This window comes from Ipomoea triloba, chromosome 6 (assembly GCF_003576645.1).
Source record: "Ipomoea triloba cultivar NCNSP0323 chromosome 6, ASM357664v1".
Taxonomy (NCBI): domain Eukaryota; kingdom Viridiplantae; phylum Streptophyta; class Magnoliopsida; order Solanales; family Convolvulaceae; genus Ipomoea; species Ipomoea triloba.
The window spans coordinates 26,565,556-26,589,134 of record NC_044921.1 but is presented as its reverse complement, the minus strand read 5'-3'; the positions used below and the strand labels follow the sequence as shown (position 1 = coordinate 26,589,134).

Here is a 23,579-nt window from a genome sequence, read left to right as displayed (position 1 = left end):
ATAGAGACTATTACTTTAGTTTTGATTTTTTTAAAGTTAATATTATCATGTAATACTTTTTAACAAATTTTTCTTTATAGTTTAATGTAATATCTATATCTATATATATATTAAAACATAAGTACTAGCTTTCCCGCTCATTTTAGTCCAAAAATTTTGAAATCGGTCAACATAATATTATATAATAATTACTTATCAGAAATTCTAGCATTCGTTATCATTCCTTATTTATGGCTAAAATTGACAAAATATTCAACAATATGATTCCATTCCTTATTCTACACGGAAATTAATTTGAAATATTTTAGTCAATTCCATTCCTGTATGGATTCCTTATTTATGTACATATGTTAACAAAATAGTCACACGGAAATAATAATTATTAAACAAAATTATAGTTATTATACCATGCAATTCAATTATTGTTCAAAATATTTTAATCTTGCGTATTATATATATATATATTACTATATGATGTATATTATAGTATTCAAAAAAATTACTATATTATGTAATTGTACGTAATTAGATTCCTCTCATGATAATATTCAAAAAAATAAAAATTTCAACAATCAAATTACTATATGATGTATATTATAGTATTTAAAAATATTACTATATTATGTTATTATATGTAATTAAATTCCTCTCATGATAATATTAAAAAAAATAAAAATTTCAACAATCAAATTACTATGTGATGTATATTATAGTATTTAAAAAAAATATTACTATATTATGTTAATGTACTTAACTAAATTCCTCTCATTATAATATTCAAAAAAAAAATCAAACAATCAAATTACTATATGATATATATTATAGTATTAAAAAAATATTACTATATTATGTTAATGTACGTAATTAAATTCCTCTCATGATAATATTCAAAAAAAAATAAGAATCCAACAATCAAATTACTATATGGTGTATATTATAGTGTTAAAAAAATTACTATATTATGTTAATGTACGTAATTAAATTCCTCTCATGATAATATTCAAGCAAAATAAAAATTACAACAATCAAATTACAATATGATGTATATTATAGTATTAAAAAAATATTACTATACTATGTTAATGTACGTAATTAAATTCCTCTCATGATAATATTCAAAAAAATAAAAATTCCAACAATCAAATTACTATATGATGTACATTATAGTATTCCAAAAAAATATTACTATATTATGTTAATGTACATAATTAAATTTCTCTCATGATAATATTCACACACAAAAAAAAATTTACAACAATCAAATTACTATATGATGTATATTATAGTATTCCAAAATAGATATGTCAAATTTAATTTATTCTAATAAGATAAAATTGAAATCTTCTCTTCAATTTAATATTTTTGTATTATAGATATTTTTAATTTTATTTGTTTTATTTTTTGAATTTTAATTAAAATTATTAAAATTAAAATAATTTAATTTGATTCGAATATATATATATATATATATATATATATATATATATATTTGAATCATTGTTGCATGTCAAAAGTTCACCCAAATAAAAAAAATTGTTGCATGTCAATTTGTTTACTTCGTCTAACTTTTAAAAATAACTACAATATTATTACTACTATATATAAATTTCTTCCTACATAAATGATGTTGGTTTTCAAAGTTTAAAAATGTGAAAGGTATAATATATCATTATTATGATTTTAGCTCTCTACTAATAACAAATATAAGTATTATTGCATTAATTTAAAAGTTTTATAGTTCAAATGCTGTGAACAAATTTTATAAAATACCATAAATTATAAAAATTTACAAATCTAAAATAATAGTTATTATTTAAATATTATGAGCTCAAAACAAATTAATTTACGTTAATAACATAACTGAAGAAAAACTAACATAAAAATGAACTAATTGAACTAACTTACATTTGCGAAGTTTGAAAAAAAAATATAATGTTATTGAGTAAATGTTTCACATTTAAATATAATTTTATTAAATTTATTAGAATTCACATATTTAAGAATGATGCATCATCTCGAGATCTATCAATTTAAAACGAAGAAGAATAAGAGATTTATTTTTTTGAATACAAGGCTCAATCTCATAACCTCCCATACGGGAGAATCACTACATGTCATCTGAGCACAAGATGCATGACAAGAACAATAGGTAATAGAACTAAACGAAAAAGAGATAATAGAACTAAAAGAAATAAACTTTCAAATAAATTAGTTAAAAACATATCATAGATCTACAAATCTTGAACCACAAAGTCTATTGTGAACCTATTATTTAAATAATGATCTAGAGATGTTTTGATTGTGCTACATTTACGAGTTGAAAAATATTTAGAAACAAAACTAAATGGTTTGTAGACATCTATTACTATTTATGATAACAAACAAAAGCTTAAGGAAAAAACTTGTGTGTAACTGTCTCATGGTCTCAATCTGTGAGACGGGTTTGATCTTTAACTAACAAGGTCAAAGATCTGACCTATTAATCAAAGATCTGACCCGTTTAACGGATTAAGACCTGTGAGACGGTCTGACACAAGTGTTACTCAAAGTTTAAAATATCATCAAAGTAGATTTTGATACAAAACTCATATATCAATGTAAAATTTTAAAATAAGAATGATTTTTCATGCAAGGAAAAAAATTATATAATATTTATCAATATCTATATAATAAAAAAATTATAAATTTCTCTTTTTATCAATTTTTGTAGACATATTATATTTATAGTGTTTTGTACAATATAAAAATATATATACATTTTTTTTATAGAATTGTGATTATTGCCATAATTATACACGTTAATTACTACAATGAATATTTATTAAAAAATTATTTTAAAATATGTCTAAACTCATATTCTTAATTAAAAATTTAAAAATATTTAAAAATTTGTCTAAATATATAACATAGTTAGGGACTACATTAATCCATATAGATTTAAAAATTAAATTCTTTTAATTTGTAAATGTAATTTTCTTAATTATAATTAATAAAATATAAAATATAATTAAAAATAAAATTATAAAATTAACAAAATGTGTATTCATAAATATTTAAATTTATAAAAATGCATACATACATACATATACTTATGCATTATATTAATCATACAAAATAAAAAATTCTATTTGTCAGTTTATAAATTTAATTATTTTAATTATAATATATCAATATAAATTATAATTACAGAAATTATATTATAGAATTTACATATATACATATTAATAAATATTATTTGTATATACACTGTATTACACAATCACATATACAAAATTTAAATTTTACATTTTTTTAATTTCTAAGTATAATTTCTTAGTTATTATTCATATTGTTAGAATTATAATATATATGGAATAAGATTAGGAATAATTCAATTTAATAATGTAAATTTTTCTCTATAAATTTATATAAATATGTATATGATTAGAGATTATATTAATCATACAAAATTAAAATTTTGTATGTTATGATAATAGATACTTGACCAAATATACGAAAATTCAACTATATTATTATATTGTACATTATAATATATTTGTATTTTTAAATTTTATTATTTAAATTTATAATAACAAAATTTTTTCCGCGCAGCGCACGGGTAAAACACTAGTTATAATTTAAAAGATTGAGATATATGATAAGTAATTAATCAAAATTGCACCTGGTGTAGCGTCACAAGGACAAAAGTTGGTAGAATTAGCACAAATATGGAATGTTTTTATCAGATCTACTTTTGAATATTATAATTACAAAAAATAATAATACAGTAATGATTAGGTAATACTATAGAGTTTTCAAAAAAAAAAAAAAAAGTAATACTATAGAATGAGATAAATATTTCCTAATTAACAACAACAACAACAACAACAACAACCACCCATCTTTAGATTAAGCATTTGCTTATAAATTAAGTACATTGAAAGAAGTCACAACTCACAACTCCATTTAATTTTTAAACATATTCAATAGTTTACAACATGCTTGGTCAAAGAAAATTTGAATTCCACACCCACCTATAATTCATAAGCAAATTCATTCATTTAGTTTGAAGAAAATATATAATTCCACTCATTTTTACGGAATTAGAATCTCATGTCCCCTGGTATCAATTTTTGGGAAGAAAAAAGATACTTTTGGGACAAATTATCCATTATCTTTTTAACCTAAAACTGATGTTTTATTTGTCTGTTATAATAAGTATGAACACTTTAGTCTTTATACTACTTATTCTCTTTCAAATATATATCAAACGCTATAATTAAAATTTTCAATAATTCTATTTCTAATTTTCTACCAATCAAACATTGGAATTTAAATTCTCACATTATTATCATTTCATTTCTCTCCTATTGAATTGCAATATCTTTCCCCCTAATTCAGTCATTAAAATCAAATGCCCCGTTAAAGTTGGTCGTAAAATATTGTAAATGTTCCGCCACACAAAACTTGCATAAACATAGAAAAGCATAAAAAATAAGAATGATAACAAAATTGTGGCAAGTAGGTGGTAGTGAGTCTAACCGTAACCAAAACAACAAGAGGTCATATATTCATGGAAACTTCGTTGTGTTAGGAGAAAATCCTTTGAATTGGTATACTAATCCGTACTGCTAATTCAATTCAGTCTGCATCACTGAACAACTTTGAGTAGGTAAAATAAAAAGGGGATGGCCCATTTCCTCTTTAATTACATGTGCACCCTTCATTCCCCATGTAAAATTGGTGATCAAATAAGTACTAATGACTCTGTTACAATGTAGTATATGTTCATAACTTTTTTCTCAATCTTTTTATTAAGGTTCGAACTCACCCCTTTCATGTGAAAGTACAATCGTGTCCCACTAGACTACAAGATCTTGGCGATCAAATATCTCTTTTATTTTTAAATTTGGCCATAAACTTTTTTCTTTTCCCTTTTTTTTTTTTTCTTTTTCTCTGCTCTCTCCTAGTCATGGCTGGCAAAAACCTCCAAAAAACGTTTTGTTACGTTACGTTAAATGGGTCCTACACTTGCCTGATTCTTTTTTGAGCTGATGACTACTACACTAGTGGACTCTATTTCTTCCTTCCTCCTTACTGACACATATCTCTGCCTGCCTGCATCACTGTACTACTACATACGGACTAATCAATCCATCTCAACTTGCGTCCTAAATTCCATCTCTTATGTATTTATGTTCCGCACGTAACATTTTTTATTCATGTTATAAACTCTTAAATTTATTTTAGTTCACTACCATCAACTAATACGTTAATAACTAGGCCTACATGCACAGCTAAAGTAGTATATACGGTTACAATGTAGTATCTGTTCATATCTACTTTCTCAACCTACTGAACAGTCGCTTTCACTGAGACTTGGACTCACTCCCTACCACATAGGAGTGTAAATCGGTGTGCTGCTGGATCACAAGGTCTTTGGCTACGGTCAGAGACGGAACCACCCTGGGGGCAGTGGGGGCACCTGCCCCCACTCACCCCACCCCCACCCCATATATAGCCTTTGTATGTATATATGTATATATAGTACATGTTTTAGTATAAATATATAAAAACAGATATGATAATTAATAGAGGTGCTAGACGAGGTGGTATAACTGCCTGTTATCAAGAGAGATGTTGCGTGTTTGAATCTTGTTGACAACACACTCTCTTTTTGGCCCTTTTGATGATTATGGCTTTATATATATATTAATAATGAGATGTGTAATTTACAATGTGTTCTTTTTTTTTTTTTTTTTGAAAAGTACAACGTATTCTTTATTTGAATTATTTTATCAAATTAATTATGTTATATTTCATTATGAATATTTTTATAAAGTTTTAATGTGTTTTATTTTTCGTCAATATCTAACAATATTTATTGCTATATTTCGCCCCCACTGGACTACATTTCTGGATCCGTCCCTGGCTACGGTACAAGGTTTTAGAGACACAAGTTGAGATTTTTGGGTTTAGAGTGGATGGTTTTACTGGTTTGTGGGCTGGGCACATGCAGGGGGGGCTCACATGTGTGGGTATTGGTAAGCGATTCACGAGCATAACGTACGAATGGAGGAAGATGACGTTATTATTGTGTACTTTAATTCTTTGAATTATGTATCTAGAGGAGAATGTAATGGTCGGGCGTAGCCCAAGCATTATATTGTGCTTAGGTAGCCCACATACACTATTAATGCAATACTGGACTCTAGACTTGGACTGCCCCGCTCTACCTGTATCAATTCACCTACAACTTTACACATAAAAAAAATTATTGGTCCATAATTACAATACATATTACTATCGGTCCATAAATCTTTAACCCAAACAAGAGAAGGATGATCACACTAATAAATTAAAAGTCGTCCCTATATTACATTCTATATCAACTGACAGGGTAATTGGGTACCCGACCCGGAACCGTTGTCATAACCAAGACAGTTGCCGTTCAAACTACCAAGACACCTCACTCCTCAGCATCAATGCGCAACGGTCCAACTCCTCAGCATTGATGGCCAACGTTCAACTCCTCAGCATTGATGACCGACGTTCAGCTCCTCAGCATTCAACACCTCAGGTATTGATGTCCAACGTTCAACTCCTCATCAATGCTCCGTTACTGAGCTGGAAGGAATAAAAGGACTCACAACCACGTAGTGAGGGGGACTTCTTACGACAATTGAACTTAGACAAATACATACTAAACTCACTTGTACACTGAGCACTGCACTCAAACACTGTACCATCTTACTTCAATAATACTCAGATTACATACCCGGTAACACATTATTACCGTCATTGGTGCTCTCATTGAGAGCCGAGATCAGATCTCAGGCTAAATTTACAAAAATCTCAAACCACTCAGTTCATCTCATCACGAGCGATGGCATCTGGATCCAGCAGCTCGCATACACCTAGTCAGGTGAACAAGGGTCACCCCTCGGGTGATCTTCGTGAGCAGCTCAACAGTAACCGTGGAGGTGACCTTCGCAGCCAACTTAAAAACAATAACCGTAGAGAAGGTGACCTCCGTACCCAACTCAACAACAACCATGGTGGTGGCCGCACTAGCCAACTCAACAACAACCATGGTGGTGGCCATACTCCCCTCCCAGCTGCTGCTCCCGCCTAGGTGGTGGACCTTCAGGCAGCAGCGCAGGTCATCCAACAGGCGGCGGCGACGATGGCCCAACTAGTCGCAGGAATGCAAGGCCAGATGTTACCGCCACCACCCCCTCTGGAGGAAGAAGTGCAATCTCCGAGGCAAAACAGAACTCAATGACAGGAAGGTGGAACTCGACCAGTTTCCATATCTATTCGAGAACGTCCGGCGGCTTCTAGATCTGTCCGAGATCGGCTGGGGGTGCAAGGATCCTCCAATAGAGGTCCCCGTGCTCAAGCAGGAAAGGCAGTAACCAAACGACCATCCGGAGAAAGGATGGGCGAATCTGGTGGATTGGCTCCGCGTCACTCCACTAGACACAAAACACCACAAGAAGGCCTGGTGGAAAAACTCCAAAGACAGATAGATAATTTGGAAAAGAAAGTAGAAGCAAGAGAACACTCACCAGAACCGGAGGTAAGAATGGCCGCTCCATTCTCTCCCGACATAATGGAAGTTCCTCTTCCAAAAGACTTTCGACTACCCACCATCAAGGCCTACACTGGCACTTCAGATCCGCGTACCCATATGACAAGATACAAGGCAGCCATGGTCATGATTGGGGCAAGCGATGCCATCATGTGCAGAGCATTCTTGTCCACTTTGGACGGAACTGCTCAAGATTAGTTTAACACAATTCCGGACGGATCAATTCAAACTTTTGCAAAGCTATCCAAAAGTTTCTTGTCTTATTTCTCAGGGAGTATACAACATAAGAAACCATTCTCACATCTCGGTGGGGTAAAACAGGATAAGGGAGAAAGCCTGCGAGACTTCTTAAGCAAATGGAAAAAAGAAGTCAACAACGTATATGACTTCGATTCGAAGGCAGCAATTATCATCTTCATCCAAGCACTAAGGTCAGGTGATTTCCACAAACAAATGAACGCCCACCACCCACGCTCTTATGAAGAACTCATGAGAACGGCCAATCGGTACGCAGACGCGGAGGAGGCTGACAGGAGGAAAAAGGATGAGGAGGAAGGACGAAAGAGTGGGCGACCTGATAAAGCTGGTCCGCCCAGCCAGGCACCACGACCAAACCAACCACCCTCAAAGAAGGGAAGAGATGACCGACCTCGCCTCATCCCGTTGTGACATCTGACACCGCTGACTCACCCAGTTAGCGTAATCCTAAATCAAGCCGAAGACATGGGGATCGTGCAATTTCCGCAGGAGTGCATGAAAGTCTCCCCAAATGCGGATCAATCCAAGTATTGCAGATTCCATAGGCAGGTGGGCCACGATACCGATGAATGCAACGTGTTAAAACGCCAGATTGAGGAGCTCATCCAGAGGGGATACTTCAGACAGTTCGTCAAACGGTCAGGCCAGCAAAAGTCGGGCCAAAAGTCGAGCCAGCAGCAACCTCCGCGTAGTTTACCAAAAAATGTTTGGAAGAAGGATGACAGCTCGGAACCGTCATCCTCGAGTGGTAAGAAAAGAGAACACGACCAAGTTACAGTAACAGATCTCTCTGACAAAGACACAGAAGAGCCCAGGAAACACAAGAAGCAGACCATACACTTCATCTACGGAGGTCCTGCAGGCGGAGACACACAAGCAGAAAGGAAGAAGTAGAGTCGCCAGTTATATGTAGGTGAGGTGGTCAGCCTTCCAAAGGGAAAAAAGTAGAGGAGGGAAGCCATTACCTTCTCTGACGATGACCTCCCAGAAGGTCCACTGCCTCACCGAGATGCGTTGGTGATCAAGATGGAGATCAACGACAGCATCGTGCATCGCATACTCGTAGACACCGGAAGCTCAGTTAACGTGATGTACTACGACGCTTTCACCAAACTGGGACTCCCCAGAAATCAACTCAAAGAGGTACGGACTCCACTTTCTGGTTTTACGGGGGATTCAATAGAGACGGAGGGATCCGTGGTACTACCGGTAGAGATAGGCGTGAGCCCCAACACCTCCAAGATAAACATGGAGTTCATTGTTGTGAAACTCACATGTGCCCATAACATCATACTGGGGAGGCCAGCTCTGGAAGATTTGAAGGCGATAATCTCGATGGAGCACCTATGCATGAAATTTCCCACACCATACGGGATAGGAGTTGTGAGAGGAGATCAAAGAGCAGCTCGTAGCTGTTACGTCAGAGCATGCAAAAAAATTGGACAGAAAGATCTGCAGGTCCACACCATTGCAGAAAAAGTGCTGAGAGAAGAGGAGGGGGGCTGGCCTCGCGCCGAGCCCGCATCCGAAACGGAAGACGTGGTGGTCGATCCCGCACGAGCAGATAGGGTCGTAAAGATTGGCAGTGGGTTAGCACCAGAACTAAGAGCCCAATAGTCGAAGTCATCCGACAGTTTAAAGAAGTTTTTGCGTGGGGTCCAGAAGACATGCCAGGTATNGTTTAACACAATTCCGGACGGATCAATTCAAACTTTTGCAAAGCTATCCAAAAGTTTCTTGTCTTATTTCTCAGGGAGTATACAACATAAGAAACCATTCTCACATCTCGGTGGGGTAAAACAGGATAAGGGAGAAAGCCTGCGAGACTTCTTAAGCAAATGGAAAAAAGAAGTCAACAACGTATATGACTTCGATTCGAAGGCAGCAATTATCATCTTCATCCAAGCACTAAGGTCAGGTGATTTCCACAAACAAATGAACGCCCACCACCCACGCTCTTATGAAGAACTCATGAGAACGGCCAATCGGTACGCAGACGCGGAGGAGGCTGACAGGAGGAAAAAGGATGAGGAGGAAGGACGAAAGAGTGGGCGACCTGATAAAGCTGGTCCGCCCAGCCAGGCACCACGACCAAACCAACCACCCTCAAAGAAGGGAAGAGATGACCGACCTCGCCTCATCCCGTTGTGACATCTGACACCGCTGACTCACCCAGTTAGCGTAATCCTAAATCAAGCCGAAGACATGGGGATCGTGCAATTTCCGCAGGAGTGCATGAAAGTCTCCCCAAATGCGGATCAATCCAAGTATTGCAGATTCCATAGGCAGGTGGGCCACGATACCGATGAATGCAACGTGTTAAAACGCCAGATTGAGGAGCTCATCCAGAGGGGATACTTCAGACAGTTCGTCAAACGGTCAGGCCAGCAAAAGTCGGGCCAAAAGTCGAGCCAGCAGCAACCTCCGCGTAGTTTACCAAAAAATGTTTGGAAGAAGGATGACAGCTCGGAACCGTCATCCTCGAGTGGTAAGAAAAGAGAACACGACCAAGTTACAGTAACAGATCTCTCTGACAAAGACACAGAAGAGCCCAGGAAACACAAGAAGCAGACCATACACTTCATCTACGGAGGTCCTGCAGGCGGAGACACACAAGCAGAAAGGAAGAAGTAGAGTCGCCAGTTATATGTAGGTGAGGTGGTCAGCCTTCCAAAGGGAAAAAAGTAGAGGAGGGAAGCCATTACCTTCTCTGACGATGACCTCCCAGAAGGTCCACTGCCTCACCGAGATGCGTTGGTGATCAAGATGGAGATCAACGACAGCATCGTGCATCGCATACTCGTAGACACCGGAAGCTCAGTTAACGTGATGTACTACGACGCTTTCACCAAACTGGGACTCCCCAGAAATCAACTCAAAGAGGTACGGACTCCACTTTCTGGTTTTACGGGGGATTCAATAGAGACGGAGGGATCCGTGGTACTACCGGTAGAGATAGGCGTGAGCCCCAACACCTCCAAGATAAACATGGAGTTCATTGTTGTGAAACTCACATGTGCCCATAACATCATACTGGGGAGGCCAGCTCTGGAAGATTTGAAGGCGATAATCTCGATGGAGCACCTATGCATGAAATTTCCCACACCATACGGGATAGGAGTTGTGAGAGGAGATCAAAGAGCAGCTCGTAGCTGTTACGTCAGAGCATGCAAAAAAATTGGACAGAAAGATCTGCAGGTCCACACCATTGCAGAAAAAGTGCTGAGAGAAGAGGAGGGGGGCTGGCCTCGCGCCGAGCCCGCATCCGAAACGGAAGACGTGGTGGTCGATCCCGCACGAGCAGATAGGGTCGTAAAGATTGGCAGTGGGTTAGCACCAGAACTAAGAGCCCAATAGTCGAAGTCATCCGACAGTTTAAAGAAGTTTTTGCGTGGATAGTCGAAGTCATCCGACAGTTTAAAGAAGTTTTTGCGTGGGGTCTCGAAGTCATCCGACAGTTTAAAGAAGTTTTTGCGTGGGGTCCCGAAGTCATCCGACAGTTTAAAGAAGTTTTTGCGTGGGGTCCAGAAGACATGCCACAGTTTAAAGAAGTTTTTGCGTGGGGTCCAGAAGACATGCCAGGTATCAATCGAAACATCATAACCCATAAGTTAGCCGTGGACCCTACCAAGAAACCAATACAACAGAGAAGGCGATACATGTCAGCTGAACGGAGGGACTTTGTGAAAAACGAGGTGGTCGCATTGACACAAGCAGGACATGTCAAAGAGATCTATTATCCCGAGTGGTTGAGCAACGTAGTCCTAGCCCCAAAAGGTTCCACGTGGAGAATGTGCGTGGATTATACAGATCTCAACAGAGCCTGCCTTATGGATCGATTCCCCTTGCCAAACATTGATCAGCTGGTGGATGAGACGGCAGGATGCGAATTGATGAGCTTCATGGATGCCTTCCGTGGGTACCATCAGATATTCATGCATGAGGAGGATGCTGAGAAGACCGCGTTCACCACCCCAGAAGGCATTTTTTGCTACTTGGTCATGCCGTTCGGCCTCAAGAACGCAGGCGCAACTTACACCCGGATGGTGGCCAAGTTGTTTGGGAAAGTACTGGGACGAAACATGGAGGCATACGTAGACGACATGATTGTCAAGAGCCGTAGAGGTGTCTCTCATGTCAAAGACCTTAACGAGGTATTTTCTATTATGAGAAATTTCAATTTACGCCTGAACCGTAAGAAATGCACGTTCGCAGTCAATGGGGGCAAGTTTCTGGGATTTATGGTTACTAGAAATGGGATAGAACCCAACCCAGAAAAGGTAAAAACCATTCTGGACATGGAACCCCCGAACCCAGAAAAGGTAAAAACCATTCTGGACATGGAACCCCCGCACCCAGAAAAGGTAAAAACCATTCTGGACATGGAACCCCCGCGGTCCATCAAAGAAGTCCAAAGACTCAATGGTCGCTTAGCGGCTTTGGGTCGATTCCTATCTAAATCGGCCGAACGATCCCTTCCCTTCTTCCAGATACTAAAGAAGAATAAGGGGTTTGAATGGACCCAGAGTGTCAGTTGGCCTTCGATGACTTGAAAAAATATTTGCTATCCCTGCCACTGCTTGCAAAACCAGAGGCGGGTGAAACCTTACTCTTATACCTGGGTATATCACAGGGTGCGATCAGCTCCGTGTTGGTCAAAGAGGAAGGAGGGACTCAGCGTCCCATTTACTATGTGAGCAAGGCTCTACACGNCCGTGGAGAAAACAGTGTTTGCTGCGGTCACCGCCTCTAAAAGTTTGGCCCATTACTTCCAAGCTCATCCCATCCATGTACTCTCACATCAACCATTAGGGAGTTTCTTACGAAACACTAACTCTGCTAGGATGGCGAGATGGGCCATGCACCTCAGCCAGTTCGACATTGAATTCAAACCAAGGCCCGCCATCAAAGGTCAAGCCCTTGCGGACTTCATAGTGGAATGCACAGCCCGCGAGGTGACGGAGCAGGTGGAAAATGAAGATGGGGATGGTGGACCTTGTCTACGGATGGCTCATCCAATAGTAAAGGTTGTGGGGGTGGAGTAGTGCTCATCACCCCAGAAAGATTCCGCGCTTACTATGCAATCAGGTTCCACTTCAGGTTATCTAACAATGAGGCAGAGTATGAGGCCCTCCTCAACGGACTGCGGTTAGCAGCAGGACTACGAGCAGAAAAAATTCGCATCCGATGTGATTCTAAGTTAGTGGTCAGTCAGGTGACTGGGAATATGAAGCCAATGAAGGGAACATGCAAAGGTACAGGGGGGAATATGAAGCCAATGAAGGGAACATGCAAAGGTACAGGGATGCAGTGCTGCGAACCTTGCGAGAATTCGAAGGGTATGAAATTCACCAAGTACCTCGAGAGCGAGAATTCGAAGGGTATGAAATTCACCAAGTACCTCGAGAACAGAATGCTGACGCTGACATGCTCTCCAAGCTGAGCACTGGGATCCCCGGTCACGTTCGCAAGATTGCTCGGGTTGAGGATTTGGAGACATCCAGCATCGACATCTCATGGGTCTGCCCCGTGCAATCCAGAGAGCCATGTTGGATTGACCACATCACAAAGTACAAGAAGGATGACACTTTACCAGCGGACGAGCAAGATGCAAAACTAGCAAGGTTGCAGGCACCCAGCTACGTGATATTGGAAGACAAGTTATATAAACGATCCTATAATGGCACAATTTTGAAGTGTGTATACCCTGACGAAGCAGAGTTGATGATGAGAGAAGTCCACGAAGGAGTGTGCTCCGCGCATCAAGGAGCATACACCATAGCTCGACGCATCATGCTGCAAGGCTTCTTCTGGCCAAAGATGTTGAAGGATTGCGCAGAATACGCCAAGCGATGCCCTAAGTGTCAAGAATTCCAGACATTGCCAGGACGACCCGCGACCAACTACACTCCGGTGAGCACAACAATTCCATTCTCAAGATGGGGAATAGATTTGGTGGGAGCCCTGCCCACGGGCTCGGGAAGCCGGAAGTACATTATCGTGGCCATTGACTACTTCACCAAATGGGTGGAAGCTGAACCTCTGGCTAGCATCACAGCAGCCAGGTGTAAAAAGTTTGTAGAGAAAAACATACTATGCCGCTTCGGCATCCCCATCCAAGTAATCACTGACAACGGACGTCAATTCGAAGGCGGAGAGTTCTCAGACTTTTTGACGGGATGGGGCATCAAGCACAGCCGGGTGGCGGTGTCATACCCACAGGCGAATGGTCAAGTAGAGAATGCCAATAGAACCATCCTTGATGGTTTGAAGAGGAAATTGGAAGCAGCTGGCGGGGCGTGGGTTGAGGAACTGGACAGCATCCTTTGGACCTATCGCACAACCCCAAGGAGGGCTACTGGTGAAACTCCTTTCGCCTTGAGTTACGGGTTCGAAGCTCGAGGGATGGAAGAATACGAGGCACAGCAAAACGAGATCCAACAAGGAACCGATCTCAATTTCATAGATAAAAGCGAGAAGCTGCGTTCTGTAGGATGGAAAACTACAACAGGCAGTTGAAGTCCTATCATGACGCCNGGTATGAAATTCACCAAGTACCTCGAGAACAGAATGCTGACGCTGACATGCTCTCCAAGCTGAGCACTGGGATCCCCGGTCACGTTCGCAAGATTGCTCGGGTTGAGGATTTGGAGACATCCAGCATCGACATCTCATGGGTCTGCCCCGTGCAATCCAGAGAGCCATGTTGGATTGACCACATCACAAAGTACAAGAAGGATGACACTTTACCAGCGGACGAGCAAGATGCAAAACTAGCAAGGTTGCAGGCACCCAGCTACGTGATATTGGAAGACAAGTTATATAAACGATCCTATAATGGCACAATTTTGAAGTGTGTATACCCTGACGAAGCAGAGTTGATGATGAGAGAAGTCCACGAAGGAGTGTGCTCCGCGCATCAAGGAGCATACACCATAGCTCGACGCATCATGCTGCAAGGCTTCTTCTGGCCAAAGATGTTGAAGGATTGCGCAGAATACGCCAAGCGATGCCCTAAGTGTCAAGAATTCCAGACATTGCCAGGACGACCCGCGACCAACTACACTCCGGTGAGCACAACAATTCCATTCTCAAGATGGGGAATAGATTTGGTGGGAGCCCTGCCCACGGGCTCGGGAAGCCGGAAGTACATTATCGTGGCCATTGACTACTTCACCAAATGGGTGGAAGCTGAACCTCTGGCTAGCATCACAGCAGCCAGGTGTAAAAAGTTTGTAGAGAAAAACATACTATGCCGCTTCGGCATCCCCATCCAAGTAATCACTGACAACGGACGTCAATTCGAAGGCGGAGAGTTCTCAGACTTTTTGACGGGATGGGGCATCAAGCACAGCCGGGTGGCGGTGTCATACCCACAGGCGAATGGTCAAGTAGAGAATGCCAATAGAACCATCCTTGATGGTTTGAAGAGGAAATTGGAAGCAGCTGGCGGGGCGTGGGTTGAGGAACTGGACAGCATCCTTTGGACCTATCGCACAACCCCAAGGAGGGCTACTGGTGAAACTCCTTTCGCCTTGAGTTACGGGTTCGAAGCTCGAGGGATGGAAGAATACGAGGCACAGCAAAACGAGATCCAACAAGGAACCGATCTCAATTTCATAGATAAAAGCGAGAAGCTGCGTTCTGTAGGATGGAAAACTACAACAAAAAGCGAGAAGCTGCGTTCTGTAGGATGGAAAACTACAACAGAAAGCGAGAAGCTGCGTTCTGTAGGATGGAAAACTACAACAGGCAGTTGAAGTCCTATCATGACGCCAAAGCAAAACCCAACAGGCAGTTGAAGTCCTATCATGACGCCAAAGCAAAACCCAGATACTTCCAAGTAGGCGATTATGTTTTGAGAAGGAGGGAAGCCAGTCAACCCTTGGAAGGAGGCAAGTTCGCGAAAAAATGGGAGGGTCCGTATATCATAGACGAGGTGATTCGCCCAGGAACCTACAAATTGATGACAGTAGGAGGCAGGTTGATTGACAGAATATGGAATTCAGAACACTTAACGAAATTTTATCAGTAGGAGGTCAAGTCTTGGTCTGTCCAGGTTGTCTTGGTCCGTCCACAATGTTGGTCCGTCCAACCCATTTGAATAAAGACTCTATAGAATTCTATGTTTCATTTGCGTCATGGAAGGTTTAAAAAAAAAATGAAACCTCGGTACAATGCCGAGGTGAAGGCACGGTGCCGAGGTGCCCACCTCGGCCCAGTGTTGGGGTCTCACCTCGGCACAATGCCGAGGTTTCACCTCGGCACAATGCCGAAAAATGCCGAGGTGAAGGCATGGTGCCGAGGTGCCCACCTCGGCGCAATGCCGAGGTCTCACCTCGGCATAGTTCAAAAAAAAATAAAAATACAAGTGATCAAAACAATTCGAATCTAGTATTCAAAAAACAAAACTGTACGAATGTGGATAACGACGAAAAGTAAATCAGATAGGCTAAGCATCCTTCGTAGTAGTGGTGGGATCCTCAGCAGCATCCTGGGCAGCAGTGTTGGTGTTGTCAGGACGATCAGACACTCCCGTATCAGCTTCATCATCAGGGGATATGTCATACTCAGAGTCAGGGTCAGGATTCTCCATAAACTTAGGCAAGCCCATAGCCTGAGGATCAAAATCAGAATTCTCTTCCTTAAGCACCGGGTAAATCTGTTGCTGCATGGTGAACAATCCAAGGTTGAATGCTAGCTGGGACTCTGCCTCAAGTGCAGTCTGACCAGCCTCGGACTTAGAAAACTTCTTTATAGCTTCAGGAGTGCTCATGAACACCCAGACGTCATCCTGGAACTCAGATGATTGCTTATAAGTCTGCCGCGCCTTTTCCAGAGATCCCTCCAGCTTGGTAACAGTAGCACGAGTCTCCTTGTGCTCCTTTCGCTCATCCTTCAGCTTCTGCTCTAACTGTGAGTAATCAGTTTTCAGCGTTATGTACTCGGTGGACCTTCTGGGAGGTCATCGTCAGAGAAGGTAATGGCTTCCCTCCTCTGCTTTTTTCCCTTTGGAAGGCTGACCACCTCACCTACATATAACTGGCGACTCCACTTCTTCCTTTCTGCTTGTGTGTCTCCGCCTGCAGGACCTCCGTAGATGAAGTGTATGGTCTGCTTCTTGTGTTTCCTGGGCTCTTCTGTGTCTTTGTCAGAGAGATCTGTTACTGTAACTTGGTCGTGTTCTCTTTTCTTACCACTCGAGGATGACGGTTCCGAGCTGTCATCCTTCTTCCAAACATTTTTTTGTAAACTACGCGGAGGTTGCTGCTGGCTCGACTTTTGGCCCGACTTTTGCTGGCCTGACCGTTTGACGAACTGTCTGAAGTATCCCCTCTGGATGAGCTCCTCAATCTGGCGTTTTAACACGTTGCATTCATCGGTATCGTGGCCCACCTGCCTATGGAATCTGCAATACTTGGATTGATCCGCATTTGGGGAGACTTTCATGCACTCCTGCGGAAATTGCACGATCCCCATGTCTTCGGCTTGATTTAGGATTACGCTAACTGGGTGAGTCAGCGGTGTCAGATGTCACAACGGGATGAGGCGAGGTCGGTCATCTCTTCCCTTCTTTGAGGGTGGTTGGTTTGGTCGTGGTGCCTGGCTGGGCGGACCAGCTTTATCAGGTCGCCCACTCTTTCGTCCTTCCTCCTCATCCTTTTTCCTCCTGTCAGCCTCCTCCGCGTCTGCGTACCGATTGGCCGTTCTCATGAGTTCTTCATAAGAGCGTGGGTGGTGGGCGTTCATTTGTTTGTGGAAATCACCTGACCTTAGTGCTTGGATGAAGATGATAATTGCTGCCTTCGAATCGAAGTCATATACGTTGTTGACTTCTTTTTTCCATTTGCTTAAGAAGTCTCGCAGGCTTTCTCCCTTATCCTGTTTTACCCCACCGAGATGTGAGAATGGTTTCTTATGTTGTATACTCCCTGAGAAATAAGACAAGAAACTTTTGGATAGCTCTGCAAAAGTTTGAATTGATCCGTCCGGAATTGTGTTAAACTAATCTTGAGCAGTTCCGTCCAAAGTGGACAAGAACGCTCTCCACATGATGGCATCGCTTGCCCCAATCATGACCATGGCTGCCTTGTATCTTGTCATATGGGTACGCGGATCTGAAGTGCCAGTGTAGGCCTTGATGGTGGGTAGTCGAAAGTCTTTTGGAAGAGGAACTTCCATTATGTCGGGAGAGAATGGAGCGACCATTCTTACCTCCGGTTCTGGTGAGTGTTCTCTTGCTTCTACTTTCTTTTCCAAATCATCTATCTGTCTTTGGAGTTTTTCCACCAGGCCTTCTTGTGGTGTTTTGTGTCTAGTGGAGTGACGCGGAGCCAATCCACCAGATTCGCCCATCCTTTCTCCGGATGGTCGTTTGGTTACTGCCTTTCCTGCTTGGGCACGGGGACCTCTATTGGAGGATCCTTGCACCCCCAGCCGATCTCGGACAGATCTAGAAGCCGCCGGACGTTCTCGAACAGATCTAGAAACTGGTCAAGTTCCACCTTCCTGTCGTTGAGTTCTGTTTTGCCTCGGAGATTGCACTTCTTCCTCCAGAGGGGGTGGTGGCGGTAACATCTGGCCTTGCAACACGAGGACTTCCCAGGGGGTCACCCATCCTAGTACTACTCTTGCCCAAACACGCTTAACTTCGGAGTTCTAATGGGATCCGGTGCATTAGTGCTGGTATGATCGCATCCTGGGCAGCAGTGTTGTGTTGTCAGGACGATCAGACACTCCCGTATCAGCTTCATCATCAGGGGATATGTCATACTCAGAGTCAGGGTCAGGATTCTCCATAAACTTAGGCAAACCCATAGCCTGAGGATCAAAATCAGGATTCTCTTCCTTAAGCACCGGGTAAATCTGTTGCTGCATGGTGAACAGTCCAAGGTTGAATGCTAGCTGGGACTCTGCCTCAAGTGCAGTCTGACCAGCCTCGGACTTAGAGAACTTCTTTATAGCTTCAGGAGTGCTCATGAACTCCAGACGTCATCCTGGAACTCAGATGATTGCTTATAAGTCTGCCGCGCCTTTTCCAGAGATCCCTCCAGCTTGGTAACAGTAGCACGAGTCTCCTTGTGCTCCTTTCGCTCATCCTTCAGCTTCTGCTCTAACTGTGAGTAATCAGTTTTCAGCGTTATGTTATCTTCCCTTAGTTTCTTCAGCTCGGTGTCCCGCAACAGTAGGTCTTGTGCGAGTTTCTTCCTCTGCTTACGAGCATCGTGGAACATAGCTTCGTGCTGCAAATGGAGACCTTCCCCTATCAACATAGACTCCATAGCCATCTTGCAATAACGCTCCCGTAGCACAGCCAAGCTCTGCTCCTCGAGAATTTCTGCATCTATTGGGGAAATGAGGCTGCGGACAAGCGCGGGGGCGTCAATACTACCTCCTAAGATAGACTTCCCGGGAAGCACATCCATACCAAGCCGGATCAAGTTGGTGCGAAGGCGCGGAGGTGGCATTGGCGAGGTTTCCCCTTGCTCGGGGGGCGGGGCAGACGATCCCTCGGGCAAGGGATCCACATCTGAAGTAGGAGCCGGGGGCCGAGTGGAAGATCTTGTTTGCGGAGGCGTCAGGTTACAGGCTCCTCCACCGGGTGTTGAGGCTTGACTCTTCTTTCCTTCTTTGTTAGCTTTTTTTTTTTTTGGAGGGGGAGGATCCTGCCCACTTTGCGACAAGTACCGAACAGCTTTTGACGGTATATCACCTTTCGACGACATAGCACCTACAAACAACTTCAAGTTATGACACACAGTTACAAGAAAACAGCATACAAGAAACAGCTAAACACCGAGAGGGGTACCGGGTACGTCAAGGGCAGCTGGCCGGATCCTCTTAAACCCCAAATCCCGAAGCCACCACTCAGAAGTACTCTCGACAACCTTAAAAGGACCACCCTTCAGAAGTTTCTTGACCTTCCTAAGCATATTTGGACTCTCGTCTAAAGTTGGATGGCATCTAACTCGGGTACCCCATGTTACAGCAAAAGGAGAAGGGATACCTAGGTAGACAAAGAAGAACCTAGATTTCCAGTCCTTGTGGAAGGAGGGACGATCATCGAAAAGCTGCTTGCGAGGCATAGAAGCGATACACACGAAACCCTTACCCTCTCTAGGTGCCCTCATGACTCGAAACAACGACTGGAAGAGACCTAAGGAGGGTTTCATTCCTTTTTGGCGACACACAGAAAGAAATCCTGCGATAACCTGGTGACCGTTTGGGGCAAGCTGACCTGGGGCTATTTCATAAAAATTCAGAAACTCGATCAGGAAAGGGTGAAGGGGAAACCTAAGTCCTAACTGCACGGACAACAGGTGAACACCAAAAAAGGAGGGCTCCTGGGGTTCCATGATGCTAACATCATGCCCAGGGATGACAATTCTAACATTCCCACACATTAGACCTTGGATATCTTCTACATCGCCAGGTTTTAAACAGCGATAGGTGCTCTCGATAAGTGAACTATCTATGGGGGAATACGAGATCTGGCGCCTCTTCTTTTTACGACTAACAAAAGGGGCAGGAGGATCGAGATCTACGGTGTCTTCTTCGGAAGGAGAGGAAGACAGAGAGGAGGCGTCTTCGGTGTCATCACCATGGGCCAATGCCTCGGTGTCACCACCATAGGTCAATGTATCTTCACCATCATAAGATAAAGATTCATTGCCAGAAGACTCCGTGCACAAATTTGAATTCGAGTCCATAATAGGGGAACTAACCTGGTTATTGGTAGGCGCGATCACCAACCTATCAGCACAACAGAAAGAAAAACAAAACAAACTTGTCAATTCAACACAAGCAAAGCCCTGAAAAAAAAATGCACGGATTACGTACCGTGACCTCGGCCCAGCGCCGAGGTCACATAGCGTGACTTCGGCCCAGCGCCGAGGTCATGCGACCTCGGCCCCGTGCCGAAGTCACAAACCACGTGACCTCAGCACGGTGCCGAGGTGGGAGTGCGTAAAAACATTAAAAAAAAATTTGAACTTACCAGGATAGTTGGAAGCAGGAATGCAATCGGTAGGTTGAATGTTTACGAACGAAAGAAGGGTTGAGTACAAAAGAAGGAGAAGGGTTTTTATACAAAACCCTAGGGTTTTGTATAAGGAAACCCAATATTCCTAGTATCAATGGGATTTCCTAAAACAAATCTTGGCACATATCCTGAATTATCCCGGATAATTAAGGAAGCTGAACTCAAAAAAATAAAATAAAATAAAATATATATATATATATATATATATATATATATATATATATATATATCGAAGTCATGCCCGTGGTCTCGGCTCAGTGCCGAGGTCACGCCGCGAATGTGACCTCGGCGCTGGCCGAGGCCACGCCGCGTGGCTTCAGCCCCGTGCCGAAGTCACAACACCGTGATCAGGCACGGGGCTGAAGTCAGGATAAAAAAAAAAAAAAAAAAAGAATGGTTCGAAGTAAACGTTTTATTTTATTCCAATAACATTCAATGCCATCACGCACTATTACACTTCAAACTACTAACTCCTACTCAAGAATCTAGGTCTTCGAGGACTTGGGATACTCCACTGCCAAAGGAAGCTCATCATCAGGCACAAGGACGATGGTCATACTTTCTTCCACGGGAACTTGTTTCGGTTGCTTCACGGCATCCTTCTCTTCTTCCCCATCTGACGGAAGGGTTAGTGGATCCTCAACGGTATCCCCAACTTCGTGCCCACGCTCCTTCCTCTGCTTCAACTTCTCACGTCTGGCCAGCTCCATCAAACGGAACGATCGGCGCCTCTTCGTCCCCGCACTTGTTCCAGCAGCACTTGCTCTCTTTGGACTCATGATGAACCCAGCTAAGCTAACGTAATGAGGGGGGGTGAAAGACACATATTCTGAGAGGGTCCATATATACATACGAAGCCGGCCCATACAAGGAAACAAAATCGCAGGAAAATTAGGAAATATTCCACAAATCTGTGAAGTTTCCTTCCGGTAAAATTTCCTTCCAGAATTCAACATACGAAATCTTCTTCCACAAGTTCCAAGGCCGATCCATTCAAACACCGGCTGATACTCCCTAACTACCTCAGCCATTCTCGCTAGCTAGGGAGTGGGGGGCTGGTGACAGGGTAATTGGGTACCCGACCCGGAACCGTTGTCATAACCAAGACAGTTGCCATTCAAACTACCAAGACACCTCACTCCTCAGCATCAATGCGCAACGGTCCAACTCCTCAGCATTGATGGCCAACGTTCAACTCCTCAGCATTGATGACCGACGTTCAGCTCCTCAGCATTCAACACCTCAGGTATTGATGTCCAACGTTCAACTCCTCATCAATGCTCCGTTATTGAGCTGGAAGGAATAAAAGGACTCACAACCACGTAGTGAGGGGGACTTCTTACGACAATTGAACTTAGACAAATACATACTAAACTCACTTGTACACTGAGCACTGCACTCAAACACTGTACCATCTTACTTCAATAATACTCAGATTACATACCCGGTAACACATTATTACCGTCATCAACATTCACCATGAGTTTCGTAAATTATGATTCAAATTGTGTACTTTCAATTAACAATTTATGTATATTGTACATAATCTGTTGAATTTGCGCCTATATGGCTAAATTAGTGTTGATTTTACAACCGTTGAAAGTGTTTATTGCTTCATATCAAAAATTAATAATCAACCCCTTGACTTTAAAACACACACCCTCAATAAGTTGAGAATGGATGAGTCTTTTATTTGGAAGAGAAGATAACGAATGAATTTCTCCCCCTCAACCACAACCATCAAGTTGAATGTTTATTTACTTTAAAACACCAAAAAGTTTCCACCCATAACCCTTTTCATGGGTACTTGTACATGCTAATTGTGTCATAATTATGGCATTAAACTCTCTTAAATAAGGCCCACCAATTAAGAAACTAATTACAAAACAAAAATTCTTTTTAATTATGTAACTGCCAATATTAATGGTTTCACGCCATCCCTCAACATTTTTCCACCGTGCAGGATGAATGAGCAAGTATCAAGGTCGAGTATCGGTTTGACTACCCTAACCCACCAATTAGTGATGTCTTTCTGTTTCAGCTCCAACCCTTTAGCCGCAACTAAAAATGTAAGCTGGTTTGGTTCACGGAAATTATTTGAAGAGAAATGAAATTGAAATTCTATATAAAAAAAAATTTATTATGAAAATTGCTTTCATTATTTGGTTTGTGAAAATTTTTAATTTCTTTAAATTTAAAGAAAATTTTTTCCTTTGGAAAACTTTTTTCATACAACCAAACATGCTTTAAAAACTAGGGAAATTAAACCTCTTACTAAACTTGTTTTAAAGTGCGCTTATATTAATTAACTACACCTTCCTACTCCATTTAATATACAGCAAACACTAACACACCAATTCTCATAGATTTATAGTCATTGTCCTAGGCTAGGCGTGTTCGCCCAGAAACCACACCAACTACCAGTTGCCAGTTAAGCTCCAAAGGATTGACCAACTTACTACATTATAATATCTTTCTTCTAGACTTTGTAATACGGACCCTATAGCACAATTCGTTTGTCTAATTTGTTTGGCACTTCTTTTATATTTTATCATTATATAGAAAGATATCTAGTAAATTACATTCATATTAGCTTGTTTAACCAAATTAAACAAATTAAATTTAACTAATAAGATAATTATGTTACCAAACAAGATCAAAATATATAAGAAAATGAATCATTTTTTTCATGAAAACTGCAATAAA

At 41.4% G+C, this 23,579-nt stretch overlaps 1 protein-coding gene and 1 non-coding gene across 2 annotated transcripts; one reads left to right on the top strand and one right to left on the bottom strand.

The window, feature by feature from the left end:
* Positions 1 to 12,675: 12,675 nt before the first annotated feature.
* On the top strand, positions 12,676 to 14,350 carry LOC116023751. The gene is made up of 2 exons (XM_031264760.1): positions 12,676 to 12,858; positions 13,043 to 14,350. Exons 1-2 carry the CDS (start codon positions 12,676 to 12,678, stop codon positions 14,348 to 14,350), a joined length of 1,491 nt encoding a protein of 496 aa, XP_031120620.1.
* A 4,062-nt stretch (positions 14,351 to 18,412) lies between these two features.
* LOC116023836 lies at positions 18,413 to 18,531 on the bottom strand. Its single transcript, XR_004099430.1, has one exon. It is a non-coding gene; the product is annotated as a 5S ribosomal RNA (ribosomal RNA).
* Between the last annotated feature and the right edge of the window lie 5,048 nt (positions 18,532 to 23,579).